Source organism: Pelobates fuscus, chromosome 3 (genome assembly GCF_036172605.1).
Source record: "Pelobates fuscus isolate aPelFus1 chromosome 3, aPelFus1.pri, whole genome shotgun sequence".
Lineage (NCBI taxonomy): Eukaryota > Metazoa > Chordata > Amphibia > Anura > Pelobatidae > Pelobates > Pelobates fuscus.
In genome coordinates, this window is record NC_086319.1 from 50,701,298 (window position 1) to 50,718,250 (window position 16,953).

Below are 16,953 nucleotides of genomic sequence, written 5' to 3' on the forward strand. Positions count from 1 at the left end.
GTGTTATCCCCCCAACAGCAAACCAAAATTCAAAATATAGAGAATACAGCTGTGGGTCTACAAGAAAAGCACTGACAATGTAATACAGTACATATAAAATAGTGGTGCCAGAAATACACTCACAGGATAGAAGATGAATGTATTGCCTTAGGGTGCCTCCCCTTAGATTTCTGGGGCGCTATTCCATGTATCCTTAACTTTGGGTAGTGTTCAACGCAATCAAAAAGTGCTGGATTCTGGAGGTGTTTGTTCCCAAATAAATATTGTAAAGTAAGACTTACATAGAAGTAATAAATATATAGAAGGATGAAACGCATAGGACCACCCACCTTTATATATTTTTATTACTTCTATGTAAATGTTACTATATCATTTAGACTTTCTGCTCTGTCTTCTAATCTTACTACTCCCATCTCCACCATCCTTGACTTCAGCTGAATTTCCTCTTTTTGTTTATACCATTTACCCTTCTTTGACTCTCACCCTAGTATAAAGCATCCTCCAACCTTCTAGCCATCCTCTCCCCTAGCACAAAATACTCTTTTCCATTCAGGTGACTTTGAAGACCTGGTTTCTAATGTACAAATTTAACTTTTAAACCCTGAGGTATAAATTGACAAGAATTCAAAGAGAATTTCAAAATTCAGGTTAAAATAGCAAATTAATTTGCAATCATCCACATTTTAAATTTGGGTAATTTGGTCTGTAATTACTTTGAATTCATGACAACTCTCACTGTAGCGATTAAACCTCAGTGTTCTGTTTCACTGTTTTCATGAAACACCTCAAACCACAAAACAACTGGGAGGGAGCTCTCCTAGACGTCTCTATACCCAGGCACAAAGAGCACGTGACTCTTTAGTCTCAACCCATCGGATTGGCTGGGAGTTCTGGTGGTGGAGAAGGGCTATCTCACTGGGAATACAGATAAGTAACTTCATTTGTAGAGTAGCGAGAAAGAGGGGGATGTAAATCAAACATTTCTATTTTTTATTTTTTTTTTAGCATTAAAAAAAAAAATATATATATATATATATTTAAAATGTCAAAGGAGAGACTCACCATATGCATATAAGCCCTGCTAGACATAGGCTGGTTAGAACACAGGGAATATCTTTTGCCTAGGAAAAACTAGCACAGAATTTTCCAAGCAAAGTAAAAGCTGATTTTACATGATCTGAAAATGGTCTCTTGTTTCATACAATTGTGTCAATTCTAAAACACTTCTTCCCCCACCCCCATCAATTCCGGCGGGGCCTCCAACACAACCTTGAATACAATATCAAGCATCCAAAATCCACCTATTCACACATTTTTGGTGTTCCGCTTCCATAAGTCCAGGAAATTTACAACTAAAATGCTGTGCTCTGAGTGTAAGAGGGATCATCAAGGTTACATTTCATCCTAATTATCGATTAATATACTTCCTTCAGGGAAATATAAGAATTTGTATTGCCAGACCTATAGGTTTGGGAATCGTATTGTTTCCTTTGCGGTGATGTTTTTGAATTCCATGCTAAATATAATGCTTATCATTTTTAAATTTATGTCAATATGTTGATATTTGCACACAGTGCCATCTTAACATTATAGGACCCTGGGCAGAGGAGTGCACTTGGGCCCTGCCTACACACACACACACACACACACATATATGTATAGACTGCTAAATTTATACAGACTGCTTAACACACACACATGCAGACTGCTGAATACACGCACATACTATTGAACAAACACAGACTGCAGAATGCAGACAGACAACAATGAGGGGTGCTGTTTGTGTGTGTGAAGGGTACTGTGTGTATGTGAGGGGTTGAGTGTATTGAGGGCTTCAGTGTGTGTGTGTGTGTGTGTGTGTGTGTGTGTGTGCGCGAGCGCAATATGTGTGAGGGGTGCGCATTGGGATAAGGGATGTTTAGTATTTTTTTTTATTGAAAATTATTATTATTATTTATTTTTTTTTTTTTAAAGCCTCATACCACCCCCACCCCCTCACCTTAAGTGGTGAAGGAGGGGACACCGCCAGTCCTAGTGGTCCGATGGTAAGTAGTGATATGAGTAGGCCCTTAGAGGGAGGAACTAGGGAGGCAGTTTTTCCCGCTAGCATGCTGTGTTGCCATGGCAACGCTCTGACAGCATTCTGCTTGCAGGAGGAGTGAATACAGCCTGCAGCCAGAGTAGCTGCAGGCCAGCTTCACTATTCCCGCGAGCAGAATGCTGTGTCGGAGCGTTGCCACGACAACACAGCATACTGGCTGGAAAAACTGCCTCCCTGTTTCCTCCCTCTAACGAAGGGCTCTTTGATCTCCCCACTATCTCGGGAGGGCCCAAAGCATTTGAGCAGGGCAGGCAGGGGATATCAAATGATCTTCCCTGTTAGCCATATCACATGGGCATTGCGCTGGGAGCCCCATGCTTGTGCCCATGCGGTAAGACAGCCCTGTTTGCACATTATGCTCATGACCAATATACAAATTAGCAATTTATGCAAATTACCTTAGTGCTCACAATTAGAACTTTAGGTTAATGGTAAATATGTTTGCAGATTGTGTTCTGTGCTTATGGTGGATGTGTTTTGTTGAATCATAGTTTACGTTTTACTCTCACATGATTATTGTTGAGAATGATGTACTTTATTTGCACTAGATTGTGCGAACTGTATCTGCGTGTTTGATGCACTTTATTGTCATATGATGTATGGTGGGTTTATTTAGGGTAGATAGTTTGGTATGGATTGAAGACTATATAGTTGTATTGTATAATATTAGTGGAACTATTGTGTAATGTCTACTTCAATGTATTTGTATGCACACTGGACAACGATAATAAAATTTAATCCAATCTAAAATGTTAATTATGACTAAATAAGAACACTACAAGCACCATAACAACTACAGTTCACTTTTGACAGCTTTGCCTTCTTACCTGTGGTCCACCAGGTGCTCTACCTGCCTCCACTACCAATGCTGGAGGGCTGGAATGTATTTTAGACCTCCTGATCTCAGCCCTGCAGTGCATTGGCTGAGAGTGATTAAATGACACAGTCCGCCAACAAGCTAGCCCTGGCATAGCTCAGGTTAGTTGACGTTGAAGTTCTTGCTTAGGAGCTTCCAGCTCTCTGTTGTTGGTAGTAGGAGGTGGGGTGCTGCACCTGGCAGACCCAGGTAAGGAATCAAAAGTTCAAAAATATGATGTTTGAAACATGCCTTAAAGACAAAATATTCTAAAAAAATTAAATAGAATCCCCAATAGACATATTTTTGGGTAAACGGGGGAGCAAGCTTTTTTCTTCCTAAAGATATATGTAGCGCCAAAAAAAATTAAATAAAAACAGTCACAAGTAGACAACCAGTCATTAAGAGAACATAACACACACTGTTCCCAATTATTTTCACTTGTGCAGTAATACACAATGGCATACTGACCTATGTAAGGCAAGAATTGCCCTCTAAAAAGGTTTTAATTTTATCACAACTTTGTTTATTTTATCCAGCTCTAATAATGTCTGCCGTTTCATAGACTGAATTTCCACCCGAGTGATCGACTAGCCCCTTTATACCATTAAACACTTATAGATTTGAGTGGAGTGAGGAGTGCAATGGAGGCCAGCATAAATCATACCTCCCTGCCCACAATGCTCTGGGGTTGCTCATTTGGGGGCCCCTAAAAGCACTGTGGGGGTTTAACCAAATTTGCATAGTATGCACCGATCTGCCACTTTTAGATCTGGGTAGTGATACACAGAGATAGACATTCCAACTTGGGAGAATTCCTGTGTATTTCTTCTTTAATATTTATTTGCAAATATTATATGAAATGAAAATGTTATGAACAATTGCTGAAAAATAATTCCAGGATAGTTGTGTCTGTACACACACTGTAATAGAAACAGAAATTTGCCTCAATACACAATGTTCAAAAAATAACCTTCCATATTTTACAGAACATTTTATTATCAAACATCATCATTATTTTTTTATGAATAACCCCCCTCCACAAAAAATAGGGCAAAATCCTGTAAATGTTATATTTCGAGTTTAGTAGAAATTTGTTTTCCTGCATTTTCTTGTGTCCCCCCCCCCCCCCCCTCTTCTCCATATCTGGACATGATACATCTGAATCAGCTGTTATCTCGAGGCACTCGGTCATGACTGGACTTCATATCCAAAAGGATCCAATTGTAGATCCAGTAGTTTAAGAGACGACTCTCTCAGTTTCTGCAGAAAACTCCTCACTTCTGTCTTTGTAAACACCTATAAAAATGATGCATAGGAAATACATTGTAAATGCTCACCCAACAGCATATATAAAAAAGGCAAAATAATAAAATAGGATGGTAAAGCACTGCATTCAGAATTCAACAATATAATGGAATAGACTGCAATTTTTTTTTGAAATTCACATTTAATGGATAATTCTGACATGTAAAATTAACCTGTAATACCAGACGTTTGAGTGCCAGAGACTCTTAAATAAGTCCAGCAGATTTAACCTATTTTTTTACAATTTTTACATACAATTGGAATAAAATAATGTGTGTATGGTGAACTCAGAGCATCCACCAGGAGTTCAGAGAAGGCTTGGAAAGCTCAATGAAGTTGTCTGGATGCCATGTCCCCCATGTTTTAACCCTTCCGATGTAAACATAGCAGTTTCAGAGAAACTGCTTTGTTTACATTGCAGGGTTAATCCAACCTCTAGTGGCTGTCTTCCAGACAGCCGCTAGAGGCGCTTCTGCGACGCTGGAAGCAAAAATCGCATCCAGTGTGCAGAACGTCCATAGGAAAGCATCCTATAGACTGTTTGAATGTCTATTGCCGCGCATGCGCATTCTGCTCCACTCGGGAGCTGACGTCGGCGGGGGAGGAGAGTTCACTAGCGCCGAGGAAGGCCGGCGCTGGATAAAAGTAAGTGGCTGAAGGGGTTTTAACTCCAAGGATGATATAGTGTCAGGAAAACGAGTGTTTTCCTGACACTATAGTGATCCTTTAAATTATTTTTTGCATATACATTTTAATGCCTTATATTTGTATAGGATAAGCAACATTATTAAACAAATTAAATCAATTTGTTTGGTATGTATAGTAGCATAAAACCAACTTCAAGCCCAGCGAGATTATCAACACTGAAATTATTGGTGCCTGGCTTTTCATAGTTAAGACCAGCTGACTGCTATCAGAAAGATGTCTGACAGCTGGACTGCAATATTCTAGTATAAAACTGCCGTCCGTAAGAAAGCTATAGGAGCACATGGAATGGAAGGGACGTTTTAGCTGAGGATTCCCAGTAAATGCAGGCTTCATGACCATGCATAATAAAAAGGAGAAACCAAGAGGTCTATCAGAGACTTTCTAAGTCATCGAAAACTGTAGTGGTGCCAGACTCATTTGGCATAATGGAAGTGACAGGAGAAGAAGTCTGAAATGTTGTCCACACTGAATCGGTTGATATTATTTTTTTAAAGACAGCATCATTATGACGACACAAAGTATTTAGATTGTAGCAAAGGAATGAAAAATCATCCAAACCTCATAAAGTTTGTGACGGTGAGAAGCCACCAAATCGGCCAGTTGGAGGCACTCCTTGTACTGCTCTGCTTTATGCATCACTGTGTGGAGAATAAAGCACAGCCCTGGAAGGCACAGACGTCTGAGTGATGCCATCTGATGTGCCCGCTCTGGGTCATTTTCTGCATCCTATTAATAAATAAAAAGGTGGTAAGTTAATATACTATCAAAGAAACTGCAAATATAATATGACTATCGTGTGAAATAGGTAACTGCTGAACAGCGTTCATTTTGTCGACTAAAACAATTAAGATGACTAAAATACGACAAACTAGAATGGCATTTTAGTCAAAACACTATGACTAAAACCAAATTGAAATTTGGTGCCAAACCTAACACTGCACAGAGAGGCTGTGGAAGGGGGAAAAGAGGCTGAAGATTTAGTCGACTAAAGCAAACAATTTAGAGGACTAAAATACAACTAAAACTGCTTTTTAGTAAAAAGACTGACTAAACCTACATTTTTTTTCGTTTTAATTCTTTATTTTATTTGTGCATAGAGTGAACAATCTAATTTGCACTGCCACAACAGCTGGTGCAAACAATATGCATATGTACAATAACATTTGTATGGCAGCGAAAAACATTGCACATTTTATATATATATATATATATATATATATATATATATATATATATATATATATATATATATAAAAAACAGGACAAGGGTATCAACATGAGTTATAGTGTGCTTCCAGGAAAAACTGCTACATGTCTAAAATAAGTAAACAATCTAAAGAGCTAGATTAAATTGTAGCTTTGGAAGAGAAAGATTACTTGAACTCTGCTTATCATAGTACCAATATGGGCAATGTTACATGCTAAGTGTTAAACCAGCTTGTACCAGTAGTCATGTAGTCAGACTGAGTAAGTAGGTGAATCGACTATGTGTGGGCTACCCCACTAAAGTCGTAGTTCAGATTAGATTTTCTGAGATAGGCGTGATAAATTAAACATGCTATACAAAAAATCACACTTGAGTAAGCTGTGTGTATGGTAGCATGCAAATAGAGACTGTGTAGCTATTTTGCAATTAGTCAAGAGTAGGCTCATTAGTCAAGTTGAGATATAGCAAGTTTAGGCCCACTTGATGGTGCTTAAAGCAATCCGGGATCAGCCATGAGTTGTGGTGGCGGGGGAGCGGCCGTCTCCGCCAGGCAGACCATGCTGCTAGGCCGCAAGATTTGTTTGCTTGGAGCCGGCTCGGAAGTCCACATGTGTGGTATCTGCTTGGAGTGCAGAGAGTCCCCTTTGTTGATTAGGTCGATTAGGTCGATTGTGCCGGTTTGCTGGTTCTGCGCCTTGTAATTTTAGTGCATTTAGCGTGAATATGCAGGAGCTGCTGCAACGTGCGTCTGCTCCTGTCCGCGGTCAGGCCCCTCCCCCCTAAACTTTAATTTGAAACCAAAATTAACACAGCTACTGAAGCAGGTATACAGTTTGGCTTTGAAAGTGCAACACCTACTTCCAAAGAAATAAGTGTAGGATCAATGCATGTGCCATTGCACTGTTCAATTACTATACCAATAAAGGACTAATTAGAGGAACACTCCAAGCACCGTGACACTACAGCCTGCTATTTAGTGTTTATGGTACCAGGAGTGCAATGGATCCATGCCAGGGTAAGCAACCAAATAGTTAAAGAACTGTTGGACAATTTTCCTGGGTTCTGCTGGATGCCCACCTGCATCCACTAGCTCCACTGACCTAAGCCATGCCATGCAGGGTCAAGCTTGTGGTCAGCTGAGCGCTCTCAGACAATGAGTGCCTCCCTTCACTATCAAACCTAACTCAGTGTAGGAGCTTTGTGGGGTGATGGTGAGCGCCTGGCAGACCCAGGGAAGTTATCAAATCATTCTCAAACTGTTCCTTTAAAACCAACTATTAAGAAGCCAGGTAAAGTGGCCTAGTCCTTAGAAATGCGTACATTTAACCTGTACATCTTTGGATTAAAAGGCATATTTAGCCTGAAAGCTGCTTCTTCCATGATGACCCACCCCTCCAAACTTGCACATACCATTCCCCCTAAATGCCCTGGATAAGAACTACACACTATGGGATAGTCATAGCATCTTTCTGGGAGCAAGGTGGCTCTGCTTTCTGAATTCTCTGTGTCAGACTTTCAGGGCAGGACACAAAAACTGCTTAAGAGACACATCTTATTCATGAGCTGCCAAGCTCCCACAATAAATGGTTAACATCATCGCCAAAGTTAGGGTACCAGGTTACAGTGTCACAGTGTCCTTCTCTCATGGCAGGGTGGACTATAACACGTTTTCCTATGCAGCAAATAAATCAGAGGTAAAAGAACAATACTCAATTTGGAAAGAAAATGAGCAATGAAGTGGACAGTTAAGGCTTCAAACATCTCACAATTGACAAGACAGTCCTTTTGATTACAGCTCTTTCATATCTCAAAACACGTATTACTCACCTCCCTAACATCAACCATCCAACCCCCGTCCACAAACAGCAAGACATTGTAGATCTTCTCTTTTACATCTGTTGTTAGAGTGTCTAAATGACTCTTCCAAATACCATGGTCCATCTGGTAACAGAAAATGTGCAAATATGCATAAAGATTTAAACGGCCATTAAAAAAATCCCATTGACCTAAAGTGCGTTGGTCATCAATTTTCTTCTCGTCAAGTGAAAATGTACTGGCTGTGTTCCTTTAATTCTGGCCCGACTCCCAGTGTAATTACTTACCTCATATTTCTTTTCTTTATGCTCGTGAGCTACTTTCTCAGTGAACGATACTTGACCAGCCAGCGCTGGTTTCTGAGGTGGTACATTCACATGGTTGAACCACAGATTGAAAGCATCATAGGCTTCCTAAAAAACAAACAGATGAAACACAGTTTAGAAACTCATCAAAAATACACAAGCAGCGGTTCGGTCACAGCCTGGATAATGTGTCCAGGTATCTGGAGAGGATTAACAGATGACTGCTTTTATATTACCACCTCTTTCTTAGAAACCTGCAGGATGGGGCAGCACTAGAGAATTTAGAAATAGATAAAACTGGCCATGATCTGTCTAACCTGTCTAGGCCTCATACACAATATCGGTTATGTATAAAAAGCGTCTGTTCTGAAAGGCGGTGCAAACATGGAAAAGGGGCAGAGTCACGAATGGAATGTGCCTCCTGGTGCCACTGGTTTCCATGGTGACTGCTCCACTACTTTAGACCACTTTTCAAAACTGAACACTCTTTGTAGAAAACCCTTATAAGTGCTACATTTATTGCAGCAATTCTTTTCAAATCCTTTTAGAAAAATCTCCAGTTCCCAGCTTCCCCAATCAGTTGTTGAAGTACTTGTATGGCACGGCTCAAGCCATACAAATATTTGAGTGGCTGAATGGAGAAGCATTATTTCCAAGTGATAGAAACATGGAATGTGAAGACAGATAAGAACCATTTGGCCCGTCTAGTCTGCCCCATTTTCTAAATACTTTCATTAGTCCCTGGCCTTATCTTATAGCTAGGATAGCCTTATGCCTATCCCACACATGCTTCAACTCCTTTACTGTGTAAACCTCTACCACTTCAGCTGGAAGGCTATTCCATGCATCCACTACCCTCTCAGTAAAGTAATACTTCCTGATATTATTTTTAAGCCTTTGTCCCTCTAATTTAAGACGATGTCCTCTTGTTGTGGTAGTTTTTCTTCTTTTAAATATAGTCTCCTCCTTTACTGTGTTGATTCCTTTTATGTATTTAAATGTTTCTATCATATCCCCCTGTCTCGTCTTTCCTCCAAGCTATACATGTTAAGATCCTTTAATCTTTCCTGGTAAGTTTTATCCTACAATCCATGAGTTTAGTAGCCCTTCTCTGAACTCTCTCTAAGGTATCAATATCCTTCTGAAAATATGGTCTCCAGTACTGCGTACAATACTCCAAGAGAGGTCTCACCAGTGTTCTGTACAATGGCATGAGCACTTCCCTCTTTCTACTGCTAATACCTCTCCCTATACAACAAACCATTCTGCTAGCATATCCTGCTGCTCTATTACATTGTCTGCCTACCTTTAAGTCATCAGAAATAATCACCACTAATTCCCTTTCCTCAGATGTTGAGGTTAGGACTCTATCAAATATTCTGTACTCTGCCCTTGCGTTTTTACGTCCAAGATGCATTATCTTGCACTTATCCACATTAAATGTCAGTTGCCATAACTCTGACCATGTTTCTAGTTTACCTAAATCATTAGCCATTTGGCTTATCCCTCCTGGAACATCAACCCTGTTACATATCTTAGTATCATCAGCAAAAAGACATCACCATCAAGACCTTTTTGTAAATCTTTATTTTTGGTCGTGCATGAAAATACAGTGCAACCTGCATTGCCACAACAGCAAATACAAGCGTATATTGAACACAATGAAAAAGGTGCCACTAATAAAAAATATTAAAGAGAATGGGTCCAAGTACAGATCCCTGAGGTACCCCACTGGTGACAAGCCCAAGCTTCGAATATACTCCATTGACTACAACCCTGTGTTGCCCGTCACTCAGCCACTGCCTTACCCATTCAACAATATTGGAATCCAAACTTAAAGATTGCAGTTTATTGATGAGCCTTCTATGTGCAACAGTGTCAAACACCTTACTGAAATCTAGGTAAGCAATGTCTACTGCACCACCCTGATCTATAATTTTTGTTACCCAATCAAAAAAAAATCAAAAAAAATCAATAAGATTAGTTTGGCATGATCTCCCTGAAGTAAACCCATGCGGTCTCTGATCTTGAAATCCATGTGTTTTTAGATGTTCAACAATCCTATCCTTTAACATGGTTTCCATTACTTTCCCCACTACTGAAGTAAGGCTTACTGGCCTATAGTTGCCCGACTCCTCCCTATTACCTTTCTTGTGAATGGGCACAACATTCGCTAACTTCCAATTTTCTGGGAATACTCCTGTTAACAATGATTGGTTAAATAAATCTGTTAATGGTTTTGCTAGTACACCACTAAGTTATTTTAATAACTTTGGGTGTATTCCATCAGGCCACATTGACTTACCGTATATACTCGAGTATAAGCCGACCCGAATATAAGCCGAGGCCCCTAATTTTACCCCAAAAAACTGGGAAAACTTATTGACTCGAGTATAAGACTAGGGTGGGAAATGCAGCAGCTACTGGTAAATTTCTAAATAAAATTAGATCCTAAAAAAAATATATGAATTGAATATTTATTTACAGTGTGTGTATAATGAATGCAGTGTGTGTATAATGAATGCAGTGTGTGTATAATGAATGCAGTGTGTATGTATGAATGCAGTGTGTGTGTATGAATGCAGCGTGTGTGTATGAGTGCAGCGTGTGTGTATGAGTGCAGCGTGTGTGTATGAGTGCAGCGTGTGTATGAGTGTGTGTGTATGTGTGCAGTGTGTGTATAAGTGCAGTGTGTGTGTGTGTATGTGTGCAGTGTGTGTGTGTATGAATGCAGTGTGTGTATGAGTGCAGTGTATGTGTGCAGTGTATGTGTGCAGTGTGTGTGTGCAGTGTGTGTGTATGAGTGCAGTGTGTGTGTATGAATGCAGTGTGTGTGTATGAATGCAGTGTGTGTGTGTATGAATGCAGTGTGTGTATGAGTGCAGTGTATGTGTGCAGTGTATGAGTGCAGTGTGTGTATGTGTGCAGTGTGTGTGTATGTGTGCAGTGTGTGTGTATGTGTGCAGTGTGTGTATGTGTGCAGTGTGTGTATGAGTGCAGTGTGTGTGTGTATGAATGCAGTGTGTGTGTGTATGAATGCAGTGTGTGTGTATGAGTGCAGTGTGTGTGTATGTGTGCAGTGTGTGTGTATGTGTGCAGTGTGTGTATGTATGTGTGCAGTGTGTGTGTGTGTGTTGCAGTGGTGGGGGGTGGGCAATTTTATTATTTTATTTATTATTATTTTGTATTATTTTAATATATTTTTTTCCTTATTATTTTTTATTTAAATTATTATTTTTTTTCGTCCCCCCTCCCTGCTTGATACATGGCAGGGAGGGGGGCTCCTTCCCTAGTGGTCCAGCATTGGCAGTTCAGTGGGGGGGGGGGGGGAGAGGGGGCTGGCAGAGATCTTACTTACCCGTCCTGCAGCTCCTGTCAGCTCTCTCCTCCTCCGCCGGTCCGTTCAGCTCTTCTGTCAGCTCACAGTGTAAGTCTCGCGAGAGCCGCGGCTCTCGCGAGACTTACACTGGGAGCTGACCGAGGTGCTGAACGGACCGGCGGAGGAGGAGGGAGCTGACAGGAGCTGCAGGACGGGTAAGTAAGATCTCTGCCAGCCCCCTCTCCCTCAGTCTGTATTATGGCAATGTAAATTGCCATAATACAGACTATTGACTCGAGTATAAGCCGAGTTCCGGTTTTTCAGCACAAAAAATGTGCTGAAAAACTCGGCTTATACTCGAGTATATACGGTATTTGTCTTTACTTTTGACAGTTGAAATAGAACCTCTTCCTCTGTAAACTCACATGTAACAAAAGACTCATTTGTCCTTTTTCCTAACTGAGGTCAATTTCCTTCATTTTCATCTGTAAATACTGAACAAAAATATGAATCGATGCAGTCAGCTAGACTTTTATCCTTTTCTATATACCCTCCTTCTTTTGTTTTTAATCTAACTAATCCTTGTTTTACTTTCCTTTTCTCATTTATGTATCTAAAAATGCTTTGTCCCCTCTTTTTTACTGACTGTGCTATTTTCTCTTCTGTGTGTGATTTGGAAGCTCTTATAACTTGCTTAGCCTCTTTCTGACTAATCTTAAAGATCTGTATCTTCCTCACTCTGGTTTTTAATTACTAAATGCTAATGTTTTTTTACTATTTTGGCCACATCTGCGGAGTACCTCAGTGGTTTCTTATTTTTTTTTGCTTTTACTGACAAGCCTAATGCAATTTTCTGTTGTCTTCAGCAGTGCAACTTTTAAATAATCCCATTTCTCTTGGACTCCATTTAAATTGCTCCAGTCTGATAATAAATCTTTTACACATTCTTATTTTAGAAAAGTCTGTTTTTCTAAAGTCTAAAACTTTTGTTTTTGTGTGGTGTGACTCAGTCACTGTTCTTATATTAAACAACACTGACTGATGATCACTGGACAGAAAGAAAATAAACTATGAGACAGAGGACAGTAATCAATAAAACGGCAAGGAATGAAAAGGTCAGTTTGTAGATGCAGCTTCTCAGCAGAGCATAATCACTGCTTTAGGTGTACTGGTTACGCTGCTGGGAGTGACCCAGAATGCATCGAAATGGTGTTTCTAAACCTGCTGTTAATTCTAATACAGCCATCTACAGGGGGGAGCTTTACTTGTAGTATGTACATACTCACCAAATACGCCCTAATACACAGATGCTCCCGGATTGCATTTTCATCCTCAGCAGGAAGGGCGCTGTCCATGGCTTGCTCCTCCCACTGATTATAGATTTCAGCAATAGAATCTGGAGGAATCTTCGCGAACACATCTTTGGCGGCGTCACGTTTTTGTGATGCTACAGAAAAACAAGAAGTTACTATTGCCCATTGCCCATCATAGAATTATAGAAAATCCAGTCCTAGCAAGATCATCAGCTTCAGTGTGGTCCAGTATCTAATGAAGCTTTAAAGAACTCTGATATTAACATACAGTCAGATGGACAAAGGCAAAAAAATAATCCTACAATGAAGCCTAAGTGACTTTTAGGCAGGTTAAGTCAGAAAAATCATTGCACATTACAAGCTTTCCCCATTTCAACACCAGATGTGTGCTCAATGCACACAATGCTTTGGCGTTCAAAGGATCAGGCAAAGGGAATGTAAATTAATGGCTTGGCTCATTCACTGAAATGGACTAAAATATATACAGTGAAATACATTGCAGATCACCTTTGTTTTATATAGAATTGCATGGTGTTGCATTTAATATGTTAACACAATGTGTGCAATAAGATGTTAAACATTTATTGCAAAAAAATAAATACAATAAAAATAATGTTTATCACTCTTCCACACATGAAGTCAGTAAGAAAATAATAAGATGTTATATGTGCAACTTAAACGCCCATTCTGAAACTAGGAAAAGAGTTAAAGAATTCAAAAAAAGAGAAATTATATAAATTACTGTATATTACACACATATATAAAAATCTGTCATTAACATTAAAACATGTTTGGTTGCTTGCTACCTAGGAAAAGTCGCATTATGGCATTGCTCTGTTTTAATGCCTCTGATCTCTGTGCAGGATCAAACACCAACCAGTCGATCACATCAATTTTCTTGAGATCCTCCTGTGAAGCAGATTAATGAAATACATAACTAAACGGTAATGATCAGAATTAATGGCTGGTTGGCATTCATTTAAATGAAGAAGTGCTGTGTTCTGAGTATCAAATCTAGCCTTGCCCCGGTGACCATGTTGGTAAACATAGATCCAACCAGCTGTTTCAGCGTCTCAAGTCTTTTATAAATACTCATAGAATTCAAATACATTCAATAGGTATCAAAGTATATGATTAACGCAGAGTTTGACAAGAGCGGGCATTTCCTCTGCCAAGTTCTGTCAGTTCCCAGCAGACATCACTAGGAACTGTTTTATGGGAAGAGCAATATGAAGGTCGTAGGAGGATCTAGCCCTGCCAAAGGGCTTTCCAAAATCCTCTGTTTTGTACTCTATTTATGTTGCACGAGAGTCCCTGAGCGGTGGTTTATACAATATTCATTAAAAACTGTTCACATTGGGTGTTAATACATTTTATTGACTTAATCAAAATACATGTGCATATTATCATAATGTCCCCACTAAATGATTTGTGGTGAACAGAAAAAGAAAACCTAAAAACATTCAGTTAAATTAGCCAACAAAATGACTTTAGCATAGACTTTGCAAAATGTTCAGTTTGACAAAATTAACTGCTTTGTGAACACGTTTAGTAAATAAATCACATGTTTTCATTTCCCTTTTCAGTATGCCTTACCTCTGTCGTGTTGGGAGCAAGAGCAGCTACACGATCATGGTGAGAAAATTCACCAGTATCCCGCTTCCGGACATTTTCAACAACAGTCTTTGTAATTGAAGCCACGTCTAAACCTTTACATAAACAAAAACGTTGCGTTATATTTTAGCCATAACTGCAGAATAGATGCCAAGTATATTCTTCATAAAGTACGACAGAGTAAAGCAGTAAGTCATAATTTAATGCCAAAAGTCAAACTCCAAGCCTCCAAGGTTGGTTTAGCAGGAGACTTTGTGTAAGATGTCCCAGCCAATTTGTTCACACTTTCCGATTCTCATTAAAGCAGGCCTGTTATGCTTTTGGTTTTAGCTTAACAACATTCTTTACATTTAAAGGACCACAGCCACTAGAGGCTGGATTAACCCTAATGTAAACATAGCAGTTTCTCTGAAACTGATATGTTTACAGCATAAAGGGTTAATCCTAGGTAGACCTGGCACCCAGACCACTTAATTAAGCTGAAGTGGTCTGGATGCCTATAGTGGTCAAAATTCATCCAGTTTTAAAATGTTAGCTGTAAATAAATGTACTTTTTAGAATACCAGGCTACATTCTTAATGTCCCTATCTGAATATTAATTTGATACTCATTACATGAATCCTGACTGATGGTCAAACTCATGCAGCAATCAAGTTAACAGGTTTCAAATTTTTTTAACCTCCAAATGCCCTATTAGGCATTTGGCACTTATTCCACCCACCCCAATGCTTTTTTTTTTTTTTTTTTAGACTTTTTTTTTTTTAAATTAGTTATTTCACCACCTTCTCCACCATATTATCCTCTCCTGGTCTGTTGTCCAATTCAATGCTTCTCATGGATAAGCTTTGCTGGACCATTGCACGCTATACCACGCATGGCCAGCGAGATTAGCCAAGTGACTGCTTATTTTGCCCACCTCCCAATTGCAGAGGAAGGAAAAGAGGGAGGGTTACACAGAGTATCAGGGGTGGACAAGGGAATAGGAATCAATGGTGATCAAAGTAGAAGTGGCCATGGTGGAGCAACCCTCTCACAGAAAAGGGAGATGTGAATTTGGGTCAAACCAAGTAATTTCAACAAAAACCTCCTCCAAAACAGGAGTACCTACTCAACTATTGCTAATGGAAAAGATACAGTCATGCATTGAAAATATCAATTTCATTTATATTTGGTAACAGGGACAGAATGAGGAGTCAGCAGCCTAGTATCACCATAACCACTCCATCCACATGTAGTTGTTATGGTCCTTAAAAACACACCTTTAACATAGGGGCAGCTTTTTAATTACCTGCTTCCTTGGCAAGTTCAAGGCACTGGTGTCGCTGATCCGGTTCAGTGACATTCTCCAGGAATGCAGCATACTGTGATATAGCTAGGTCATGGCGAAGGTGGCTGACGTAAAAGGCTATTAGCTCAATATGCTTTTCGTTTACCAGTCTCTAAAGTTAGAGCACAATACAATTAATTGACATACTTCTTAAACTCACAATTCTGTAGATTACAAACTCGGTCGAATTGATCCCTCATTAACATTTTGTCCCCCAAAACTGTTGTAATCCTTTAGAGCCAAAACTCTATTAAAATCCTTTTACCTGAAATCAAATTGATAGGTAACATGTGATGCTGCTTTTTCGATCCAAAGTAGCATATTTACCTTGTAGTGGAGGTAATTTAAATACAATGTAATATCTTTGCGTTGAGTAGATTGCCGTTTAATCCCAATCCAATGGGATGGCGCTTGCTTTTACTGTGTTCATTTTGGGTAACCATTATTAAACTTTGGAATGCTGTTTTTGGTGATGATTATTATTACCATTTATATAGTGACATGTTCCACAACACACTACAGTTTATAGTGACATGTTCCACAACACACTACACTTTAAAACTGTAGTGTGTTGTGGAACATGTCACTATATAAATGGTAATAATAATCATCACCAAAAACAGCATTCCAAAGTTTAATAATGGTTACCCAAAATGAACACAGTAAAAGCAAGCGCCATCCCATTGGATTGGGATTAAACGGCAATCTACTCAACGCAAAGATATTACATTGTATTTAAATTACCTCCACTACAAGGTAAATATGCTACTTTGGATCGAAAAAGCAGCATCACATGTTACCTATCAATTTGATTTCAGGTAAAAGGATTTTAATAGAGTTTTGGCTTTGTAAGACTTAAAGAAATAAAAGCTCCAACGCGATAAATGTACAGAACAATGTTTTCTAGACTAAGTTCCCAGTGTACTTAATGCTAATCTATGTAGGCTGTAGGCAGAATGTAAAATAATCTCACCTGTATGTAGGTAACCAAAACCTCCTCACAAACGTCCTCCTAAATAAAGGAAATGATACAACAAATATCCATTCAATGCAAAATCACAAAAACAAAAACTATACAGC

The 16,953-nt window shown here is 39.3% G+C and overlaps 1 protein-coding gene across 2 annotated transcripts in view; it reads right to left on the reverse strand.

Moving 5' to 3' along the window:
- Positions 1 to 3,936: 3,936 nt before the first annotated feature.
- The window catches only part of NUP107 (nucleoporin 107), a 34,956-nt gene continuing 21,939 nt past the window's right edge, over positions 3,937 to 16,953 (reverse strand). For both annotated transcript variants that reach the window (XM_063445133.1, XM_063445132.1), the window contains exons 20-28: positions 16,847 to 16,885; positions 15,835 to 15,985; positions 14,529 to 14,641; positions 13,739 to 13,841; positions 12,906 to 13,066; positions 8,283 to 8,408; positions 8,008 to 8,121; positions 5,532 to 5,699; positions 3,937 to 4,256 (exon numbers count right to left, since the gene is read on the reverse strand). In XM_063445133.1, coding sequence (XP_063301203.1) covers positions 4,149 to 4,256; positions 5,532 to 5,699; positions 8,008 to 8,121; positions 8,283 to 8,408; positions 12,906 to 13,066; positions 13,739 to 13,841; positions 14,529 to 14,641; positions 15,835 to 15,985; positions 16,847 to 16,885 — 1,083 coding nt within the window. In that variant the 3' untranslated portion in view covers positions 3,937 to 4,148. The remainder of the gene's footprint in view (positions 4,257 to 5,531; positions 5,700 to 8,007; positions 8,122 to 8,282; positions 8,409 to 12,905; positions 13,067 to 13,738; positions 13,842 to 14,528; positions 14,642 to 15,834; positions 15,986 to 16,846; positions 16,886 to 16,953) is intronic.